A 22142-nucleotide genomic window follows, 5' to 3' on the forward strand; every position below is an offset into this window, starting at 1 on the left:
GAGGAAATAATGGACTGGGATGATCAAAACAGATATAGTGGACTTTGAGTTATGTGGTAGGGGAAGCACATTTTGCAGCCCATTTCGTAGCTGATTTAAATTCATTCAAATTTGTGTATGGTGTTTGGTCTGATGTTGTTTCCATTTGGCTTTCTCCATCTGTCAATGGAGAGATCTCTCACTTGTAATTTGTTTGCTTTTGTTATGGTTGTGGTTAAAAGAATAAAATACTATTACTAGAAAAGTAATATATCTCTATTTTTTTCATCTTTTGTACTAATAAAAACAACTTAGTATTTTATAATATTTTTTCAGATCAAACCCATTTGGACATAAGACGTGAGAGTATATTTGAGGTGGAGTTTTAGGGGGAAAAGGATTAGTAAATTGGGGTAAATCATGTTTGGTCCAATGATTATGATAAACGAGTATTAAGATTATCATAATCTCTGAATAACCCTATCTTATCATCTCTTTTAGTTTCTTACGGCCCTATATTACCTTACCCAAATAACCTAATCTAAATCCTTACCCAAATAACCTAATCCAAATTCTATCATTGTTTTTTAAATTACTACAATCATAATACTTTTCTCAAATACATATTATTATAACACTATTATCATAATCACTTCTCCAAACATATACTATCATTACACTATTTTTCATATTCTTTCTCCCAAACACATATTAGCATAACACCATCAATAATAATCTTTAATTATCATAACTCTTTCCCACCTCCTCAAATGCACTCAGAGTATGGATATTTGGTGATCCGAATGAAATTATATGGAAGGAAAAAGAAAAAGAAAAAAGAAAAAAGAAATTATGGAACATGGGTCCCACATGGGAAATAATAATAATAAAAAAAAGGAAAAGGTGAAAAAGAAGAAAAAAAAAAGGATATTTGGGTTCATGCATCTGCCGCTTAAAATCTTCAACTCAAACCGCCTTCTCTTCCTGGGAGGGCAATGAGAAAAAGAGAAGAAAGTAAAAAAGAAAAGTCGTTTCCAATTCTCATTTCTACAACATATTAATAAATTTATCATATCAAATTAATAATTCTCGATTATTTCCGAATAAATTGTACCCATCATGGCGGGATTCAATTCGCATCCATCAACGATCTTCTTCCTCTTTTTCTGAATCTGCCGCTTTCTTTCTTCCACTGCCCATTACCGGTGAGGTGAGTTTCTTATCAACCAACTCCTTCTTCCTTTTCAACTTTCCTTCAATTCTTCTTCTTCTTCTCAATGTATTATTCTTTTCTAATAAACTCAAATCTTTTACGATTTTTTTCGATCATCTTTGTGTGTCTGACTGAGCACTCTGAGAAATTGAGTTTCTTTTCCTTCTAAATTTAGTAGGTTTCCACTTTTCTGCCAGTTCTATTTTGGGTATAAGAAAAAAGGCGGTGATGAATACGTGTTTTTCGGATCTTTTTTAATTCGTGGGTTGCCCTCCGATTTTAATTCCTGGGTTTCCATCTCTGCTTTAGAATGCTGGGTACTCCTTAAGAAAAAACTTTGATTTAGGGGCGTGCGAAGATTCATTTAGATGGGAGGAATTTAAATTTATCCAAATTTTATCCGATGGGGCTAGAGATCAAAGTCGATAATGGATAAGTTTTTCGTTGTTGACTGATTTTGAAATCGGTCGACCAACCATCGATAGATCCTGAAATGATATTTGTTTAACAGATGGGGAAGTTTTATAATTGTATTGTGGGATTGGGCGACAAGGGTTTTTTCGTCGATCAGTGGGGTAAGCTCAAATCCAGAAGTTGGCGGATAATAACTTTGGAATGATACGTAATATTAAATTGAAGTTAGTTGGGGTTAGAGAATTAAAAAACAAATGTTGTGTGTCTTGGAAATGGTTGGCGCTTGATTCAGGATAATCTTATCTTAGATTCTTGACCTGATTAATTTTTTAAAAATGAATCTCTGGTATTTGATTAGCCACGGAACTTTATACTGAAAGTATTGGTAACATGTCTTTTCTTGATTTTCTTCGTCGCCTAGTTGTGTTGTGTAGTGTTTCTTTTCTTAGAAGAAGACACTTAATGTAAGGTTGATTACATTGCCATTGGATCTAGATATTGGAATTTTTTATTAAATTTGAAATGGTTTATGTCTGCCATACTTTGAACTGACAACTGATAGTTGTAATGTTCTTGAATAATTACTCTCAAGTTTGATTTTTGCTTGCCTTTAGATACTCTTGTTTGTTCATCCTTTTGAGAAAGTCTTGCGTTTGCAACAGACTACTTCTCTGAACCCTGCATCCATAATGATGAAGCAATTGCAGATTTGGTTGTTTTCTACTTTTCTTTAGCTGCGAGCAAATTCAGTTTATGCCAGTGTGTGGTTTGACAGCGTGATGCTTCTTTTCCATTTATTAACAAAGCTATATGGTACCTGGAAGATATTCTAAAATGAAGGCGCAAGCAGTTTATGATGTCGAACTTATCAGTTCTACAGAGAGTATAAAACATGAATTTTGGCCTCTAGATCCAATCGACCCGGGTCAAGCAAAGTTTCCATGCTGTTTGGTTTGGACACCTCTTCCTGTTGTCTCTTGGTTGGCACCTTTCATTGGTCATGTTGGGATTTGTAGGGAGGATGGAGTCACTTTAGATTTCGCAGGATCAAATTTTGTGAATGTTAATGATTTTGCATTTGGTTCTGTTGCAAGATACCATCAACTCGACCGAGAAAAAGTAAGTTAATAGTTATCGGCTTACATAAATATTTCATGAAAGTATTCCCATGTTTCCTAACAATGCTGATTGAAGTGCATAAATTTCACTCAAGGAAGTTTAATGGAACTTATGTGCGTTTACCATTTTCTGTTTTCATGTTAGCTAATCTTCCTTGGTTTCAATACCAACTTCTTTCGGAGATAGCTGTCCTACTCTTTCTTACTAGTTTTCTTTTCTCTGTAAACAGTGTAAAATTCTTTGATGGATCGTTAACAATTATTGAAACCTTGTGTTTTTTTCAGTGTTGCTTCCCAACGTGCTTAGCTGCACATAAATGTAAGCAGGGCTACCAGCATTCACAGTATGGAACTGCCATTACTTGGGACGATGGCCTACAATCAAGTATACGGTATTTTGAGCATAAATCGTACAACCTTTTTACGTGCAACTGCCATTCCTTTATTGCCAATTGTCTGAACCGTCTTTGCTATGATGGATCGATGAGTTGGAACATGATAAATGTAGCAGCTCTAATTCTGTTCAAGGGGCATTGGGTAGATGCAATGTCAATTGTAAGATCATTTCTTCCCTTTGTAGTGGTGGTCTGCCTGGGCATTGCCATGGTTGGATGGCCGTTCTTGATTGGTCTGTTGTCGCTTTCGCTCCTTTTGGTTGGTTGGTTTGTTCTGGGTACTTATTGTATAAAAAGCCTGCTGGAATGTTAGATTTGGATGAACATTTGTAGTTGAGAATCAGCTGAGTGATGGTGCTCTATCTATCCATTCTTGTTTGCAACTTCGAGAGAAAATGTCCATATTGTTGAACTTTGGACTTCAACATTGAGACACTATTTTGATTATTTTGAAAGCTTCAGCATCGAGGTTGATAACAAATTTATTAGTTTCTTTATGTTAGGTTATTCTCAATTTTCTATTGGGGTAACACTTGAATTCCTAGTTATCTAAATAATAGAAACAAAAACACTTCTAAAACATGAATTTATAAATTATAGAGACTTGTCCCGTTTTTACAAGTTTGATTTTTAAAGGACTTGGTAAGGTTCTCCTTTCTCGTAAACATGTTCATCATTCTTCTCTCGCGCTCAGTCTTTGCATTCAAACAAAAATAATACAAGTGTTCTTCACATACTGGAGTGCCGCTCATTTCTTCCTTGTGTGCATGTGTTCTTCACGTTCAACAAGTGTACTTGCATGTCCTTATTTATGATGTTTTCCATTCATTTCTCGTGCTTTTATTTCTTATTTTTCCTTTGCAATTGTTTTCAATTCAAATAATTGTTTGTAACTTTGACAAATTAGGGGTCTTTTTTCCCAACTTCATAGGGTCACCCTCCTTTCTTGGTTTTGAATCTAAAAATTGTATTCAAAAGTATAAAGTCAAATATTAAATATTAAATTAGTTTTGAGAAATTAACTAAGTTGAAAACAAGCTTGTATTGTCAAATCCAGTAAATTGCATAGTCCATGGTCTCGTGGCAACAAATGACCGGTAACTGTCCGATTTTTCACTGGCAAAAATGCCATCTCTCTCTGACCGATTGAATATCCCAATCTCAGCTGATTTCGCCTCGAAAATTCCAAAGAAAATTCTGTATCCGAATGGACCCAATCTATACTTGGTTCGATCAAATCCAAGTTAACGATCCCGAGTCATACCGATTCACCGCCCCAGTATCTCAACTCTAACCGACCCACCCACGAACTTACGCAGCTGATCATTCACTCCTTTTCAACCGTGCCCACAATCGAGCTCTCTCGGCCATTATTTCGCTCTCTTTTCTGTTATTCCAATTTCTTCTCTCGGGGCATGTCCTCTTCACTGTCTCCGAATGCGAACAATGGGGAAACTGTTCGTAGGGACCGAATTCTCTCCAGCAAGCTGTATTTTGATGTTCCTTCTTCGAAGGTAGTGGACCAGAATTTTGGTTAATCTCAGTGTGCATGTAAGCTGATTGCTGGTCGCCTGTACTCAAGTGTGTTTCTGGGTTTTTTTTTGAAAAACAGGTTCCGGTGATATATTCGTCATCGTATGACATCTCATTTCTTGGAATAGAGAAGTTGTAAGTAACTGGCGCGTTATTCTTTCCTGCTTTGTTTGTGTTTGGATCCCGTTCGGTTTTCTTAATAATTTTAGTTGCCGCCTCCTTAAAGTTTTATTTTTTTTAAGTTGGTTAGTTTTTACTTGGAAATCCTGCCATCAGGCATCCATTTGATTCAAAGAAATGGGGTCGTGTATGCCAATTCCTTATTGCCGCTGGAGTTTTAAGGAAAGATCAAATTATCGAGCCTTTGGAAGCTAAGAAGAATGATCTTCTTGTGGTGCGTTTTTAGGTTCTACCTTTTTGTTGTTAACTTTATATGCACGCTATGAGTAGATTGGTACATTCGCACTTTTCCACGAATTCTCAAATTGCAACACCCACGAACCTGAAGTGCAACTGCTTATTTGAAGTATAATTCTAAGACCTATCTTTGTAATCTTTGACCAGGTACATCCGGAATCATACTTGAATAGTCTGAAGAACAGTTCAAATGTTGCTAAGATTATTGAGGTATTGCATCATATCCTCTTTCTTTGTGAGTCATCTTGTTGCTCTTATGCTATAATTAGGTTTTGTTGAACATTATCCTCCGTGATGGTTACTAGTTACTTGATACTTTCTGGGAGTGGAACTTCAGTAGGCATACTATTTAGAATTTTAAGTTGAAGTCCCTTTTTCAAAAGACATGGTGAGAATTGTAATATATGAAAGCCTTAGATGTTTTATTGAAGTTGAATCTGAGTTGACTTGTTTTCATTTTTCCCTCTCCTAGATTCAATTTTTGGTTGTAGTCTTTTCAGTTTTGATAGATATGCACTACTACAATATAGGTCCCTCCTGTTGCATTGTTTCCTCATTGTGTTGTCAAGGAGAAAGTTCAACGTCCATTTCGTAACCAGGTGAATTATATGGTTCATCTCAAATTATTTTCCCCTCTCTTCTTTCATGACAAAGTTAGAATGGGTCGTAAATGTTGTATCCTGCTGCAGGTTGGAGGGAGCATATTAGCTGGAAAAGTAGCAAAAGAGAAAGGATGGGCTATCAATGTAGGAGGTGGTTTTCACCATTGCTCAGCAGAACAAGGAGGGGGATTTTGTGTATATGCAGATATTTCTCTGTGTATACACTACGCCTTCGTTCAGCTAAATATATCAAGGTATTCTGTACATAAATTGGCACCATGGTGACCTAAAAGAACTCATGCATTGTTGAATTTTGTTGCATAGCAAGTACTTGTGAACCTGTGGTAATAAAGCCTTATCCTAGTGATGTTCTACATTTGCAGGGTAATGATTATTGATCTTGATGCCCATCAAGGAAATGGCCATGAAATGGATTTTGCTCATGATAGTATGGGAACTTTTTTTTTTCAGTAATAGCTTTTTAATTGGCAATATTTATTGGTAACGGTTTTATCTATGCTTGCAGGACGAGTATATATTCTTGATATGTTCAATCCTGGAATATATCCATTTGTAAGTCACTCTGATATTCAATGGTGGATGAAATTATTGATTCTGCTGTTTTGTGTTTGCCCTCTTGTTAGTTTTTTTTAAGAGTTGCCAATTCTCTATTTCCATCTCATTTTCAAAGTCACCATTACCATTTTGATTGAGCATAGAAGTTTTGTGGCTCTCTCTATGTGTGCGTATATCAGGATTATGAGGCTAGAAGATGCATTGATCAGAAAGTTGAAGTAGTTGTAAGTAAAGCTTGTTATGGAAATAGATTCTGTTTGTTTCTCTTGTTGCTTGGGTGCTCATGGATGCGTTTTCTCATGCAGAGTGGGACCACAACAAGTGAATACTTGAAGAAATTAGATGAAGCACTCGAGGTAGGCAGCTCTCCTTAAATTCATTTTTTTAGTTTAATTGTTTATCAATTACCTTTGTTTAAGTTTATTTCTTACAGTTTAATTGTTTATCAAAAATATGTTCTTCATTGTGCCCAAATATTGAAAATTCTCTTATAGCCTTTTACCCTTGGGTTTCAAACTTTATGCAACAGAATCGTCTACTCCCCCACTCTGCATCTGGGTTTGTAACATTTGGCAATGTTGGGGAATGAGCGATTTATTTATTTGTCAACTCTCTGCTTATTTTCACCATGTTAATTGTAGGTTGCTGCCACTTCATATGATCCAGAATTAATTGTTTACAATGCTGGGACTGATATTCTAGATGGAGATCCTCTGGGCTTGTTAAAGGTAACTGTGCCCCCCAAATTAGTTTTGCAAGAATTTGATTTCTCCTTCCGTGCTTTCTGGTTAGGTTAAAAGGTTTGTTGGTTGTGGTGTTGATTACACATTGATTTGCAGATTAGTGCCGAGGGAATAGCTAAGAGAGATGAAAAGGTTTTCAGATTTGCTCGTGCGAGGAACATTCCCATTGTGATGCTGACATCAGGTCTTTTCCCTTACATGAACTTGTCGATGAAGTTTATTGAGTATGCACGTTTTTTATTATGCTTGACCTTTCTCTCTTGTATTTATAAAAAGTACACCCATCCATCCTTTTATTTAATACTAACTTTTAACTCTTTGACCAGGTGGTTTATTTAGAAATCTTTCTTATTAAAAGTTAAACGGCTTTGTATCTTTCACATTTGCATTCAACTTCAATTCTTAATATTATTAGGTGCGTTTATCCCTCATGATTGAAGTTAATTTCATTATTGTACCATTTTCACATGGGGTGGTATCTTGAAATTGAAATGACTAAGGCCTCGAATATAGCATAGGATCGACGATAATTATTTTCTTGCCAACTATAGAATATTTCTTGGTAGTATGAAACTTTATCTCGATGATGGGAAAAATGTTTTCAAATTTGTACCTTGAACATTATGATTGTTGGAAAATAGAAACATTATGGTACGATGTGAGATTGCTCAATTGCTCGAGTAACAGGTTACATTTGCCATTTTATACCACTTCAAATGATCAAGTTTATCTTTTACCATTTGATTTTTTTGCCGACTCCATTCTAGTCGCTTGGAGTAATGTTTATTCACCGATGTTTTTTATAAATTCCTCTCCAGGCGGTTATATGAAATCTAGTGCTAAAGTCATTGCTGATTCAATTGAAAATCTCTCGAAGCAAAGGTTAATTGATACAGAAAGCTCTCCAGACAGAATGTAGTCACCAAGTGAGCTACTTTGTTTTCCTGTCTTATTCAGTACGAGCCATTTGGCATGGCTTTACTTTAATCACGTGACTTGTATAAAGTTGGAGCAGAACTGTTTCCAATACTGTATCTATGCCCTTTCCATGAAAGAGATATTATTGTGGTTTACACTTCGGTAATTATTATTCGTTGAAAACTGAAGCCTCTGGAAAACAATATCAGTGCACAAATATCAGCAAGTTATTTCATAAAACAAAGCAACTTACTCGATGGAAGACCAACAATCAGTAACCGAAAGAATTGAGACAACACACATCCTTATAGTAGTTCAATCAAGTAAAAGATCTACATCCATCCACCCACACCTTCATTCTGCTTTTTACCGTAGATATACAGGAAATTTAGAGGGCTCAATTAGGAGCTAGCGCAATTAACATTCTGACATTACGGTTGTCTTCTCAAATCACCCATTGATACTAGTGCGTTATACAGAGAGCTCACACCAACGTATTCCAAATCCACGTCTTATAATCTCCAGCACTCAGTTCTGAAACGGTCATCTTAAAGCTAAGTGTTGGTAGGGAAAATATTACTTAGCTATTTTGACAGTCCCATGTGAATAGTGTTTACAAATCAGCTTCATAATGTCAGTTCGTCAAAGAGTTGAGCGTGCCTGGTCACCAAAAGTCTGACTCTAGTTATCAAAATTTCAACGGTGTTTAGGAATGATTACAAAGTTCAAGGACAAAAATAAACCCTTTGATTAGAGAACCTGACAACACTTGTACCGTCCTTTCAAATGCCTTTTGCCCTTGGTTATCTGGAATGCAAAAAGGATGTGAATAACAGAATAAGAGTTCGGTCCTGTTGGAATTGGAAGTTAGGAAGTCCTTGCTCGAAATCATGGAAATCGATAAATCAGACTTTCAGATATTATTGTTTTGAACTTAACAATCTAAAAGTGGTGTAGTTTATTTTCTTAGTACTTAAGTACATATCAAGAAAATATTGGAGTTGAGTGACCTTTTTTTATAGAGAAAAATACTGTTTAGATGATCTAATTTCTAATAATCTATATTTAGATGATTCTGGTTAGAATTCAGATAAAAGGTACATTTCTTAACTTTTGAGTATGTAGCCACTATATATTGGTCTTGTTGTGCAAAGATAGGTAAAAGCAAGTAAAGAAACTTTGAGGAAATAAGTTCAAACTCAAAGGTACTCTATATAAGATATTGAAGTTGTATAGAAACTTTGATTAACCGATCATTTAGATAAGGATGGTTAATTTCAAGACAATGACTTAAGTCTTTTCTTGGTGGGGAACTGTGTTGTAGAATCAGATATTGTATGTTTCATGATATTATATCTTATAAGAGTTGTCTCGTAAGATAAGTTTGATATATTAATTTTAAGACAGAAAAAAGAAGGGAGAAAAAAACTCATAGCGGTGAGCCAGATATCCTTTGACAAGTATGAAAAGAAACCGAAGGAAACCAGTGTGCTAGAGCTTTAAGACTGAAATATAATAATAGAGTAAAAGGGTAGGATAGGTGGAATCCAAGGCAAGTGGACGGGAAAACCCAAGTCCTAGTGGGATGAGTTGGGACAAAACCAGCATTGAGTTTGATTGGATACAGAGGAAGGCAGACATTATAAGCCCGAGATTGATGTCTCATCCTCAATGGCTTATGTAATCTCACCGACACCCCCCCTCCTTTTTACTCCTTCCTCCAATGCCTCTTCTCGATCTCTTTTCTTCACTCTTGGGTTTCCTCCGCGCTGTCCCTTCCCTTGACCCCACTTTCCCATTTTCCTATCTAAATAATCTTTAAAAACACAATTGTAATATTAATCAAATTCAAACACTACTGAGTATGAAGATATGTTAGAATAAGAAACCAAGCTTTGTTCATATAAAAGTATTATAGTCAAAGTCAAACTGGGTTGGCAACGTTTGGGATTGAACCAGAAGTTTCCGGATTACAGACCAGACCATGTTTAAAGCTGTCTGTCACAGACTCACAACAATCTCTCTTTATCTTTTTTTTTTCTATTGAAACAAGAAACAAAGTACTGGATGAAGATAACCAAACCCATTATCTGTATGCTGTATCATATTAAACCATCCAACTTTATTAATACTCATTTCTAGATCTCATATTGTATTTATATTCTTTTCTTGTTTATTTTTTGAGGTTAAAGTGTGAGGAATCCTGCAAAGAGGAGTTAAGATCACGCAGGAGTTTGTTATACATTTCACATGATCCACGAATCTCCACCTTTTCCTTTCCAACGTTTATCACTGGCTCCCTTTATTTTACATTTTAGTCCTTCCCTTCTCTCTCCCTCTCTCTGTTTTATGATTTTTATGAATTATGCAATTTGAGTCTGAAAAGTCTGAATCCTCACAGCTGTGTTTGAATTGTGTATCACAATAGGGTGTTATATAGTATAATTTTTATGTGCAAGTTTGTGAGGTTAGCAACCTCAATTTCATTATTCGAGACCATATTGAAAAATCTTATTTTTGAGCCAGATGTCCTTAGGGCATTGAAAAATGGGAAACTTTTATGAGGGATAGCATTTATAATCACCGGACCAATCACAACTTTCTTTAATTTAAAAAAAAAAATCTTAGTTTTAGCTTAATAAATTAAGATTAGACTTAAAATCTAAGTAGATTATTAGTATTTTTTTTAATGAAAAAGTTGATATGTAAAAGTGAGTTCAATTTATGATATTTTATGTGTGTACTATTGTTATTAACAAATTGAACAAGAAGATGACCCAATGGAGACTCAAATCTAAAAATTACTTAGCATTCATATTGAATGGATTAGAACCTTATTAATAGAATACAACCATGTGCATTAATATACCCAAAACTTCCATAATTATTTTATAGCATTATATAAATCTCACAATATTGAATTATTGTCCAATAGAAGCAAGGAATTAGTAAACTCATATAATTATCTGTTATATGATATCGAACAAACTTCATCAACTGTCTCGGAAAGAGATTAACTTCTAGAAAAACTAAGAAAATGTTAGACTAAACCTTTCAAACGAGTTTTGAGTCTTCAACTTACTTTGGATGGAGTGAGTTATCAATTTGGCCTTGTTACATTAATGATTACTTGAAAAATCTTATTGTCTATTTTTTGTAATTAAATTATCTCCTCATTTATAATTCATATTTTTTAATTATACACTTCAAACAAAAACTATTATAATTTAGACTAAAATAGTTTGTATATCAGTTTCAATTATTAACTCATAAAATGTTATAATTCACTGATGTAATAACTACATATTATAATAACTAACCTAATCTCTCTCGTTTAACATTGAGAAGTATTTTTGTAAACATGTCTGGAGATATGCGATGAAACGAATTTACAGTGAAATGTAACATAAAGCTCGCGTATTTATTTTAGTGGATTGGATTCAATCCGTAATATCGAACCTGCCATATTTAAAAAATAATAATAGAAAATCCGAAGGGGCAGAGATGTCCAAAAGTGGAAAAGAAAAAAAAAATGAAAGTGGGTCCCACATGGATCTAGTAGTTCGTGTGTGTGAGAGAGAGTGTTTTGGGTTAGGAGAGATTATATATAGCGAAAGAGAGAGAGAGATAAATTCGTCAGCAAAAAATGGCTCAAAGCATTGCGTTAAAGAATCCTGGAAATTGGAGTGTTTCTCATTGAGAAATGATTTATTTAAATCTAATATTATTTTGATTTGTGATATCATTTGAATCAATGGCGGCGAAGAAAACGTCACCTTTGCCAGGATTAGAAGCTGATGAATACCAAGAACTTCAATCCCTCATTCAAACTTACCACAAATTTGAACCTTCTCCTAACACTACCACTTCTCTCATCACCCAACGTATCGACGCCCCTCTCGACGCCGTCTGGCCTTTCGTTCGCAGCTTCGATAATCCCCAAAAGTACAAGCACTTCATCAAAAGCTGCAAGATGTCAGGTATAACTTCTTCTTGCAAGACCTTTCACTGCTTAAAAATACTCTCGTTCTTTCCTTTCCTTTTTTTCTACAAAGCACTTTATTAATCGTTTCAAAGCTTTATTTTGTTTTGTTTTCATGCTAAATTCACCCAAGGGATTGCCCAAATTGTCTGTTTTATTTATTACAAAGAGACGGGTTAATTCTTGGTGTTGTGTTACTTTAGGTTCTGTTTAAGTATTTAGTTTACACTTCAATTTCAAACAAAATTTTGTTACCTATCTATGTTTTGAAGTAATTTTAAACAGCAGGAGATGGCGGGGTCGGCAGCATTAGAGAGGTGACGGTGGTGTCCGGCCTTCCGGCATCGACAAGCACAGAAAGGCTAGAGATTTTGGACGACGAGAAGCATATATTGAGCTTCAGGGTGGTGGGAGGAGAGCACCGGCTGAACAATTACCGATCAGTGACGTCGGTGAACGAGTTTAACAAAGACGGCAAGGTTTACACCATCGTTTTGGAGTCTTACATCGTTGACATACCAGAAGGGAACACCGGCGAGGATACCAAAATGTTCGTTGATACTGTCATCAAATTGAATCTTCAAAAACTTGCTGGGGTTGCCACCGCCTCTCAGCATGAACATGAACATGAATAGTGTGGCGGCGGCTACGGCGGCGGCGGCGGAGATCTCTGCCGGCAGTTGATGGGATGGGATTAGTGGATGGGTCGGTTTGTTTTTTTGCAAGTTGAATTTGATTTTTAGCTTGTTCTTATTTATTGGGTCGGCCGATAATGGATTGGTTTGGAAAGACTTAGAAGAGATGATATTATTCAGATTATATATATATATTCGACAATTATTGTCTTAATTCATGTTTTATCAATAAAAGATTTACATAAGAGTGTTGGTTAATTTTCTCATGAATCTGTTGCTAAGGATAGATGTTTTTTTTTCTTTTCTATATTGGATATTCTTGACTTTTAAATTTATATTTGGAATGATTGAAATAAAATGTTGGATCTAAGTTGGGTTAAATTGAATTAATTGTAATATAATGAATAGGGTATGGGTCCTTTCCATGAGGCAAAAGCAAAGTCCTTAAAGATGGTTTTCACATGCAATTGCTTAATTTGATCATCATAATCCAACTTCATTATTGGATTATAATTTGCTTATTAAGGAAATTTATTATTTTTTCTTACCATAAGATTGTGTAACTTGAAATAAATAAATTAAAAAAGAAAAGAGAAGAAAAGAAAAAGAAAACTATCCATATAGTTGACTTTTCAGCCACACTTTTTAATTATTTTGACTGTTTCTTCTGTCCCAACTAACAAAAATGTATTATCATAGACTTTGATTTTTATATTTATGTGTGTACTTGTTTATCCACACGTTCTATTGTGAAATTGCAAGTACTTCTAAAAGGAAATAATATACACGAATTTGTTCTTAAATTAATTTAATAAAAGTAAAAATTGTGAATCCCTAAGGTTTGGATTTTCAATGACAATGACTATAAAAGATAAAAGAATCGTGGGGATTGCTTGTGAGCAAACCATAGGAAACATGTGACCTTCGAACTTCATTATTAAGAACTTACATAAAAATATTATCTTTTCAGTTCATGAGCAGTAGGTATCACAAAAAGCTTTTTTTTTTTTTAGTCAAACTCTTTTTTGTCAACTTTAAAGTTGTATTTGATTTGTCTAGAAGTGGAGTATTAACCTCATCACAACTAAGAGAGAAGTGTTATTTTAAGACCATATGTATTATGGCAAATTTTCCATCGTTTACAACCTACTGGCCTTGCCTTGGATAGCATCTGATCAAATATATATGTAAAAGTTAACATAATCGATTTGAAGAATCTAATCTCAAGACCGTATAGCCTTACAGAAAGAAAACGTTAATAGCCGAGAGGCTGGCTGCAGAGCAGGCACAAAATTCCTCCATAGTATCATAGATTTGTGTTACAGACAATGTCTACTTATATATATATATAAATTTTCCATCAGTGAAGGGATGGATTCCTAATCAGACAAGTGGCAAAGATTTCTCTCTGAGTGGACTGTCGTGGAGATGTTGCCTAAGGAACTTTACCCTCATGTCCTCTTTGTCATCCATACACTCCTTTCTTTTTCTTCCATTTTCAATGCCGTTTCCATTTAAGGTGATGGATGTTGCCTGTACTGCTGCGGTAGCCATTGAATCAACCATGTCAAAGTCACCAACAGAAGGATCTTCATCCATCATATTCGAGGCATTATTGAAGAATTTAACATCTAGGTTCATGCCATTTGAAACTTTTGCTGCTTGTACAAACTCAGCTCCTGACTTACAAATGATTTCTCTTGCTCTGAGCTTGGAGTTCGAATGGTCGAACACTCTCACCCCTTGATCTTCCAATACCAGAAGCCATTCTGAAGTATAATCAAATTGAACATCAGACGTCAATGAAGGACATCAAACACACTGTAATGGAACCGACAAATACAGATAACAGAAAATATAAAGCAATAGAGAATCAAAGTGTGGTTCATGAAAAAAGAGAGAACAATTTTTATCGATGCGAAAATTCAAAATAAAAATTAGATGCGTTTCTAGCAGATTTAAAGCATGCCAATACACATACATATTGGAAAATTTCTCGTACTCTTACATACATACTTCCTATGTTCATACTATAATTTTTTCTTTCATAAAGAATTATTTAATGTCATTGGACCTCAGATCATTCTCAAAGGATGATGACGACAAAATTAGTTAGCGGTAGTACCCTAGTATTAGGAAGTTATCTCATATATATATATATATATATATATATATATATATATCGATTCCCATGCTAGTCCCAATGTCCAGCAAACATAAAAGATGATTCACAATATAGATGGCTTACAATCAAGCTCAACACATAATAGTCGTGTTGTACAGAACGTCACTTTCATGTTCTGCAAACTATATCTTCATTATCATTGAGAGAAATACATGAATAAACTAGAAAAAATCATTGCTCATAGAATCACAAGTCAATCTACATATTTAGAAACTAACCGATAAGAGCCGTGGGTGAGGAGATATTTGGTTGACTCATCCTCTCGCTGAAGCCTGGCTGGTTTCTGATCCAATTGATCAACTGAGAGGGCCAACAAGAATTGCGGAAGGCATTTATGTAGGACATAGCCTTGCTCAGATTTCCAGTGTCTCTGAACCAATCAGAACGTGCACATTATAAATTTTACTCCATTCTATCACAGGTATTGTCAAGTTCAAATTGAGAATTGAGATACTGTAGCTAATGCTCGAATTATGATTTGTTATACCTAAAGGAACGAATACCATTATCAGCAACAAATAACCAACTCAAACAAATAGTTCTTAAATCAGCAGCAGGTCGTTCAGTTCCAAATTGAAGTTTAAGGAATGGGTACTCTGGAATTATTGCAGCATCATATAATACTTCTCGCAGAAGAATTTCATCTGCAGAACCCTATGGAAGAAACAGTTCAGTACAATCAAAGATCTATTCCCTTTACCACTTCAAGATGAATAAGCAATATTACTTCCAAAGATGTATCTGATCAAGCTTAAGCCACCATGGGCGTGTATGGTGTTTCTGATGGATAGTAGCAGAGTTGCAGAACCTCAAACTACATCTCATAAGGGAGAACCATCAATCTAGAAGTAGGAATACTACTGCCTCAAATAATTAAACTACAAACATGGTACACAGAAATAAATATAAAAGAAGGAAATACTGACCAACAAATAGGTAGTTGGCAAAACTGAGTGCAGCAGCATCCTGAGGAAAATATCTGATATGCACCAACAGATTTCAGATTACAAGCACCCAGAGTCATTGATAATAGGAGAAAAGATCGGATGCAATTAGAGCACTAGAAAAGGCTTGGTCATCCAGATATGTAGAGGGCATACGAACAAGAGAAGCCCTGAAAACATAATGAACGTGCACGCAAAAGCCATTGGAATTTTTATTTTATACCTCACATACAGAGAGATACTACTTTCAGAATTAGAATTGTCTGAATCTCAATTGTATGATTCCCAAAAGAGAATATGTGCCTCTCATCCCTGGTCTTCACTTTTAGCAAAATTTAAATATTGCAATATCGGTGCTTCATGCCTAGTTTGCATGCATCATATGTCAACTGAAGGATATATGGTGGATAGTTGAACAAAGCATCCAGTTAATGTATACCAAAATCAAAGCAGATACGATGAAGATACTTATAATATATAGAGAAATACAAGCCCCTGACATCTATGAGACATGTTCCGGCTATGTGAAGGTCAAAATAGAGGCTACTAAGAACTTAACGTGCTTTAACTAAACAGAAACAAGAGGGCTGGGGAACAAATTATGGAATAACCAGGTTATTTAACAGTTTCGTGATATTGTAAGAATACCAAAATCAAATCTCACCATAGAAGTGACAGCTACGGAACCCAGCAATCATTTGAACAGCCCGGCTGTGGAGCTCATTTTGCAGTTCTACCATTGACATCCGAGAGGAAAATTTCAAGCACAGCCTCAACAAAAAGGCTTCAAACATAACGATCCCAGCAAAGTAGCCAACCCCACCATTGATGCTGATGCCTTGACAAATTTCATGGCTAACAAGCGGAAGAAAACCCTTCAAATCTTCTCCAGGTTTGTCCACCATCCAGACACGAGCCAAATCCAGAAAATAAGGACCAAACCCCAAGGAACAACCTACTTCCTCGGACTCTTGACCACAACAAATACTGATATAACTAACAACCCCATCGATCAAATTCTCAGCCTCTTCCTTAGACGTTTTCTTCTCGACAACTAAATCGAACAGACAGTAAACAACCGGAGCCAGCACCGCGACTCTTTTCGACGCACAGGAAGACTCCGTGCAAGAAACAAGGAGTTGGAATAAATCCTTAACTGCCAGCAGCTTCTCCGAAGAACCTCTAGCTGAGGATTTAGCTGTGTGAAAAGTCAGAGCAGAGTAAAACCACACGACGGCCACCGGTGGGTCGGGCAAATTTCTGAGCAACCGAGAGAAAATGGGAATGAAACTAGAGAAATCAGTAACCCCTTTTCGATATTCATCGAAAAACCGTTCAATTGATTCAGAAAGCATCAACCCATATGGGTCAAGTTGGTTTGGAAGTTGAAGGAGGTGCGATCGGGTTTCATTCATTTTGAAGTAACAGAGTGAAACGGAGAGATGGGTTTTTTGGAGCAGTGAAAGAGGATTTGATAGTGAAGACGAAAGACGAACAAAGTGGAAGGGAAAAGCTGTATAAAGTACAGTATTGAAACCCTAGATACTCGGGTTTTGAAGAAAGCTTTGAAAAAGGAGGGAAAATGGTAAGATCATTTTGAATTCGTAACGAATTAAAAATAATATTGCAGAATTAAGCAAAAAATTTATATCTTTCTTCCCCTTCCCTCCATTTCAATTCAATTTCACACCAACCATGAATCTTAAATTTGTCTTTATCACTTCATTAACATTGGGTTCTCCGTTATCGTCTTCCACAGCTGTTGGGTTTTTCTTTTTTGTTCCTCTAATCAAAATCAGCTAAATCCTATTCTACAGAAGCCTGCTTCCATTAATTTTCATAATAACATTACCATAAATTAGAAAACTGAAAAACTAGAAAGCTGACAATTTGTTTTTTCATCACAAGATTCTCCGATCGGACAAACTAATCATCCGTTAAAGACAGACATAAGATTCTTCATTTTTTCTAAAATAATAAAAAAAAAAAACAATCCGATATAATCATGTTGCCTAATTATCCATTCAATTAAACTCCCCTTATTTGAGAGAGAGATTTTTTTTTCCAACGTTAGTCTTTCTTTTACTTCAAGTTATGTTTGAGTTGACAAAATTGTTTTTAAACGGTCCTCTGCTTTAAAAGCAAAGCAATAGGAGATGTGAATTACTCCTAATTTATATGTATTCACAAATTATTCACTCGTGCTCTCTTGTAGAAAGTTAAAATAGTAATAAAGTGGATTCCTCATCCACAATCATGAATCATCGAGTGAATGATTCAAAGATTGAAGACACAATGTTAAAGGATCCAATTTTTAGAAAAATGTTAAATGACCTTTTAAAACATACATACGCACGTAGAAAAACATCTAGCTATTGATTGTTACTCTCTCATTCACTCTTTTCTTATTACTCTCAAATTGCTACTCTCTTGTTCATTTTCAATCTCGCTCATCTCTCTGTCTATCACTCTCTCTCTCAAAATCACTCCTAAGAAGAAAGACAAATGCATACTTGAATGAGAAGAGTGGTAGTCGTATAAGAACCACTCAAAGAAGACGAGTGATAAAAGAAAATTAAAAGAAAGAGACGAGGATAAATGTGAAAGAGAAAGGAAAAAAACCAAATTTGACATTTTTTTTAACCAAAATAACCAAATCATTTGCACTTTTACCTCGAAATAAATTTCCATGGCAATTCTTTTCACAAATCATCTATCAATTTATATTTGCTGACTTTCTTTTGCATAGTACCCATTGTGTTAACTACATCTTTGTTTATTAAATAAAGAACACTTCATTAATTTACAATCACAACTACAGGTGAGAGTGTCAAGTCAAGGTAAATGAATAATTTAGAGTGCATATTTTAAGTTTCACAAGATTGGTTGACGAGTGCACAAACTAATTCTACCGCCCAGAATGTATATATAAAGATAAATGACATTTTCAAGAATATAATAAGACTTGGAGGAAAAGAAATCTTTAAAAATTAATAATTACAAAAACAATTATCTTCATCCATTATTGTAATTGTAAATAAAAGTAACCTCAAACAACGTAGTAAAAGAGAGGGTGATTACAGAATTGAATTTGGAAGGAGAAGTTGAAAAATGGCATTAACAATAATAAATCAGAAGACATCAATCTAAGTTGAAAAATTCAGGAAGTGTTTAGTGAACTCCAAATTTGAAGAGATACATATAATTCTTTGCCATCCAAAGGCACCATATAACATGGGGGAGATAAACAGAAAACGGGGAAAAAACATCATCAAGGAGGATCAGTTGTGGGGTCTTATTGAAACATCACTCATAATCTCTTCTATTACATTACCACAAACTTGTAATACAGTTCTTATTATAGTTTGAAGCATCCACCAACGAGCAATACCTGACTTGGATGGATGGTCTCACTTGGTCCACCACTGGAGGAAATCTTTGCGTCTGTTGATCTTCTTCTGCAATTGAAGGATTCCGTAAAGTAATGCCTCAGCAGTAGGAGGGCAACCAGGAACGTAGATATCGACAGGGACAATCCGATCACATCCCCGAACGACTGAGTATGAGTAGTGATAGTATCCACCACCATTTGCGCAGCTTCCCATGGATATAACCCATCGCGGTTCGGGCATTTGATCATAAACCCTGCAGAGAACAAAGAGTAAGTGTAGCTTGGGTGGGATGGAGAATCGATTTATCAGAAAACCCAACAGAAAAATTAAAATATTTAAAATTTTGAACAGACAAAAATTATCGGCCTAGTTCAGAGGATTCCAAAACCTCCCTTGTGGTGAAAGGATCTCACACGCAGTCAGCCTGACAAGTTCTAGTTGTTCATCTCTTAATCACTTGATAAGAATACTCCCATTATTGTATCATAGACATTATTAATCTCAGAACAGAGCCTCAAAAAATAAAAACCCAAGGGCTAGCAATAAAGGCCTGTGTGTCAGTTAATGACTTAATGTCTAACAGTCATGAGTAAAAACTTATATGAATCCAAGGCCTTTACCACCATGGTTATCCTTGGGGTTAAAAGCCACAACTTTTGTTGAAGAGCCCAACAGATTACAGAAACAATGAATTAAGTACAGTCGTTCTTCAAGTTTTCATTGAAAGGAACGAACAAATCAGGTGGTATTTATAACCTATTTATATGACTAAATTGGTCTTCAATGTAACAATCAAGGGATTCCCTAAACTTAGCAAATTGAAACTAGACTATAGTAGCATTCTCAGATCCAACAACAAAGATGGTTCATTAACCACCAACAAGAAGTGTGAGTTCCAAGCTTGATAAATGAAGGCATGGAGCATTCAGGTCAAGCATTAATGGGACTTTTAAACATTGAAAATTGCCATAGCAGCAACATAAACATTGACACAAACAAATACAAATATGAGACAATTGTATTTAACTTTGATAAAGGATTAATATTCGGGTCGTCTTCCTCCATTATAATTTTTATTTGCTTCTGTAGCATTCATTTATTTGGATTGCAGTCTATATTGCATTTCTCAAATTCATGCACCATTTCAATGAGATATTTTTAGAAAATAGCTAATATCCTGAAAAGGCAACCTTACTAGCCACTACAACCCTCATAGGTATAAAGAGCTAGATTCAGAAAAGGAAAACATGGGAACCTTAGTTCATTCAAAATAAGGGACTTCATAGTCTACCGCAATTACAAGCAATACCACCATATAAATGAAACCAAAAGTTCAAAGAAATTTGCATATCATTGTGACTCACTTCTTATGTCATTATTGCTTTTTGTAAGAAAATCCTCATGAATAGAAGTTAGAGTTCTCTTGGTCATATTAAAACTTCATTTCTACCTATCAAGATTAGACAATAAGAATTCTAAAGTGAAGGGATACTGTATCTAAATTGGTGTATTCCTCTAGGCTTTAGTTCCAATTTCCTCGATAAACAAAAATTTCGTACATAGAAGTTGGCTACTTATGTGAAATGACTCCAGCAATTCTGGTCAAACTTGGAAAGATGCCCAACGCATACTTTCTTGACATATTTCAGTATTAGGAAGTTTTACTATACAATGCACATTTCAAATTCATAGATTAAAAAAAACAAGGATAAGGGAAACCTTCAAAACAAACAGAATAGTCGCATGCTTCATTGACACATTAACCACTCGAACAAATAGAACAGATATAAATAGATGCTTTACTGTTCCAGAAATCATGATTATTCAACCCAAACAGAATTCTTCAGACACCATGCCAAGATGATGAAGTGAAAAAACTTTGAACAAGAACTAGTTTCATGATTACTTCACAAATTTTCCTCGTAAACCATGGATGTCATGTGATGAGTGAAAATTCATGAAAATAAATAACATGAATAGGTGAACAAGATGGATTAACGAGATAAATTTCCCAATTAGCACTACACAATTAAGTAATCCAATATATCAAAAGTAATCGACCTTTTTTTTCATAATGAAGAAGAATAACATCCCCTAAAATCCATTGACATAGAAGCTGAAGCATTGTGTTCTGGACAATCAATACATATAATCAAATTGATTTGATTCAATAAATAAGAAAATACAGCAGATAATTACAATGGTATAAGCCACTTAAACCTTTGACCTTTTAGATAACATAAGATTCAGAATTATCTTTGCAGACGGGAATAATATCTTCACAAGTTTAGAAGGGCAAAACAAGTACGCACTACAACCTACAGGCCAGGAACAATTGACAAAAGGAACAGCTCCAGAAACTGAAAAATCACACAATTCTAAACTTCGATCTCAATATGAAATTTTCCGTCAATCTAATAGTTCAGTCAATTATCCAGTCAGGTCCAAAAATTCAGGAATCAACAAGCTTTATTTAATGGAGAGAATAAGAGAGAACTAACTTGCGAAGAGCTGGGGCCATCTTGTTGGTGAGGGTACCGGCGACAATCATACAATCAGATTGCCTAGGGCTAGGACGGAAGATGACACCAAAGCGATCGAGGTCATAGCGGGCAGCACCGGTGTGCATCATTTCAACAGCGCAACAAGCAAGGCCGAACGTCATAGGCCAGATAGAACCACGGCGAGCCCAGTTCATGAGGTCGTCAACCTTCGAGATGACATACTCAGCCGCCTTCGGAAGCCCCGTCGGGGACGAGGCCGAAGGAGGCAGCGGCCTCGCATACGGCGTCGGAGAAGCAGTGGATGAGGAAGACAAAGCCGGAGTTGTTGTATGAAGACACAAAGCTCCCCGTGCAGCAAGCAGATGAGGGATTCGAGTGGAAGCTCGGCTCACGGCGGCCATTGCCACGGATCAAGATTCAGAACTTCCGATACAAACCGAAATGAACAATTCTTAAATCCACAAATCGGTATTATTCCTACTAACCGACGTCGTCTGTTGACGTGGCACGCTCTTGGCTCTACATAGAAACGACGTGTCGCTTCCGTTTGGGCTGAAACTAAAAAAGGCCCAGATCAGTTACTTTGGGCCTC

The 22142-nt window shown here is 35.6% G+C and overlaps 5 protein-coding genes across 9 annotated transcripts; 3 read left to right on the top strand and 2 right to left on the bottom strand.

Moving 5' to 3' along the window:
• The first annotated feature begins 903 nt into the window (after window positions 1–903).
• On the top strand, window positions 904–3600 carry LOC103493653 (protein REVERSION-TO-ETHYLENE SENSITIVITY1). Of its 3 annotated transcripts, none has more exons than XM_008454488.3 (3): window positions 904–1189; window positions 2269–2725; window positions 3010–3600. In XM_008454488.3, exons 2-3 carry the CDS (start codon window positions 2417–2419, stop codon window positions 3430–3432), a joined length of 732 nt encoding a protein of 243 aa, XP_008452710.1. In that variant the 5' UTR covers window positions 904–1189; window positions 2269–2416; the 3' UTR covers window positions 3433–3600. The 3 variants fall into 3 exon arrangements, with proteins under 3 accessions (XP_008452710.1, XP_008452711.1, XP_050943813.1); XM_008454489.3 differs by having other exon boundaries at window positions 936–1189; window positions 2221–2725; XM_051087856.1 differs by lacking the exon at window positions 904–1189 and adding an exon at window positions 1266–1767.
• Window positions 3601–4087: 487 nt separating this feature from the next.
• LOC103493650 (histone deacetylase 2) lies at window positions 4088–8074 on the top strand. Of its 2 annotated transcripts, XM_008454487.3 has the most exons (13): window positions 4109–4633; window positions 4732–4787; window positions 4929–5046; window positions 5217–5279; window positions 5600–5668; window positions 5759–5925; window positions 6055–6119; window positions 6198–6244; window positions 6427–6471; window positions 6553–6603; window positions 6889–6975; window positions 7087–7174; window positions 7809–8074. In XM_008454487.3, exons 1-13 carry the CDS (start codon window positions 4535–4537, stop codon window positions 7907–7909), a joined length of 1056 nt encoding a protein of 351 aa, XP_008452709.1. In that variant the 5' UTR covers window positions 4109–4534; the 3' UTR covers window positions 7910–8074. The 2 variants fall into 2 exon arrangements, with proteins under 2 accessions (XP_050943811.1, XP_008452709.1); XM_051087854.1 differs by lacking the exon at window positions 7809–8074 and having other exon boundaries at window positions 4088–4633; window positions 7087–7421.
• Window positions 8075–11523: 3449 nt separating this feature from the next.
• On the top strand, window positions 11524–12783 carry LOC103493649 (abscisic acid receptor PYL2). Of its 2 annotated transcripts, none has more exons than XM_008454484.3 (2): window positions 11524–11888; window positions 12176–12783. In XM_008454484.3, exons 1-2 carry the CDS (start codon window positions 11663–11665, stop codon window positions 12523–12525), a joined length of 576 nt encoding a protein of 191 aa, XP_008452706.1. In that variant the 5' UTR covers window positions 11524–11662; the 3' UTR covers window positions 12526–12783. The 2 variants fall into 2 exon arrangements, with proteins under 2 accessions (XP_008452706.1, XP_008452707.1); XM_008454485.3 differs by having other exon boundaries at window positions 11525–11888; window positions 12179–12783.
• An 840-nt stretch (window positions 12784–13623) lies between these two features.
• Window positions 13624–17496, bottom strand: LOC103493648 (uncharacterized). The gene is made up of 5 exons (XM_008454483.3): window positions 16319–17496; window positions 15637–15689; window positions 15198–15364; window positions 14929–15080; window positions 13624–14294 (listed from the first exon to the last, which is right to left on the bottom strand). The coding sequence occupies exons 1-5, from the start codon at window positions 17067–17069 to the stop codon at window positions 13909–13911; spliced, it is 1509 nt and encodes a 502-aa protein (XP_008452705.1). The 5' UTR covers window positions 17070–17496; the 3' UTR covers window positions 13624–13908.
• Window positions 17497–18801: 1305 nt separating this feature from the next.
• LOC103493646 (NADH dehydrogenase [ubiquinone] iron-sulfur protein 7, mitochondrial) lies at window positions 18802–22037 on the bottom strand. Its single transcript, XM_008454482.3, has 2 exons — window positions 21548–22037; window positions 18802–19299 (listed from the first exon to the last, which is right to left on the bottom strand). The coding sequence occupies exons 1-2, from the start codon at window positions 21949–21951 to the stop codon at window positions 19065–19067; spliced, it is 639 nt and encodes a 212-aa protein (XP_008452704.1). The 5' UTR covers window positions 21952–22037; the 3' UTR covers window positions 18802–19064.
• Window positions 22038–22142: the final 105 nt, after the last annotated feature.

The sequence above is a fragment of the Cucumis melo genome, chromosome 7 (assembly GCF_025177605.1).
Source record: "Cucumis melo cultivar AY chromosome 7, USDA_Cmelo_AY_1.0, whole genome shotgun sequence".
In the NCBI taxonomy this organism is placed as follows: domain Eukaryota; kingdom Viridiplantae; phylum Streptophyta; class Magnoliopsida; order Cucurbitales; family Cucurbitaceae; genus Cucumis; species Cucumis melo.

What these genes read in the sequence shown, in the direction of transcription:
- LOC103493653 (XM_008454488.3), top strand. Translation starts at nt 2,417, where the DNA reads ATGGTACCTGGAAGATATTCTAAAATGAAGGCGCAAGCAGTTTATGAT. An exon ending in ATCAACTCGACCGAGAAAAA is followed by an intron (nt 2,726 to 3,009) that starts GTAAGTTAATAG and finishes TGTTTTTTTCAG; the next exon opens with TGTTGCTTCCCAACGTGCTT.
- LOC103493650 (XM_051087854.1), top strand. Translation starts at nt 4,535, where the DNA reads ATGTCCTCTTCACTGTCTCCGAATGCGAACAATGGGGAAACTGTTCGT. An exon ending in ATCAGAAAGTTGAAGTAGTT is followed by an intron (nt 6,472 to 6,552) that starts GTAAGTAAAGCT and finishes TTTCTCATGCAG; the next exon opens with AGTGGGACCACAACAAGTGA. An exon ending in AATTAGATGAAGCACTCGAG is followed by an intron (nt 6,604 to 6,888) that starts GTAGGCAGCTCT and finishes TGTTAATTGTAG; the next exon opens with GTTGCTGCCACTTCATATGA.
- LOC103493649 (XM_008454484.3), top strand. Translation starts at nt 11,663, where the DNA reads ATGGCGGCGAAGAAAACGTCACCTTTGCCAGGATTAGAAGCTGATGAA. An exon ending in CAAAAGCTGCAAGATGTCAG is followed by an intron (nt 11,889 to 12,175) that starts GTATAACTTCTT and finishes AATTTTAAACAG; the next exon opens with CAGGAGATGGCGGGGTCGGC.
- LOC103493648 (XM_008454483.3), bottom strand. Translation starts at nt 17,069, where the DNA reads ATGAATGAAACCCGATCGCACCTCCTTCAACTTCCAAACCAACTTGAC. An exon ending in CCGTAGCTGTCACTTCTATG is followed by an intron (nt 15,690 to 16,318) that starts GTGAGATTTGAT and finishes GGTGCATATCAG; the next exon opens with ATATTTTCCTCAGGATGCTG. An exon ending in AATGGTATTCGTTCCTTTAG is followed by an intron (nt 15,081 to 15,197) that starts GTATAACAAATC and finishes TGATTGGTTCAG; the next exon opens with AGACACTGGAAATCTGAGCA.
- LOC103493646 (XM_008454482.3), bottom strand. Translation starts at nt 21,951, where the DNA reads ATGGCCGCCGTGAGCCGAGCTTCCACTCGAATCCCTCATCTGCTTGCT. An exon ending in ATGGCCCCAGCTCTTCGCAA is followed by an intron (nt 19,300 to 21,547) that starts GTTAGTTCTCTC and finishes TGTTCTCTGCAG; the next exon opens with GGTTTATGATCAAATGCCCG.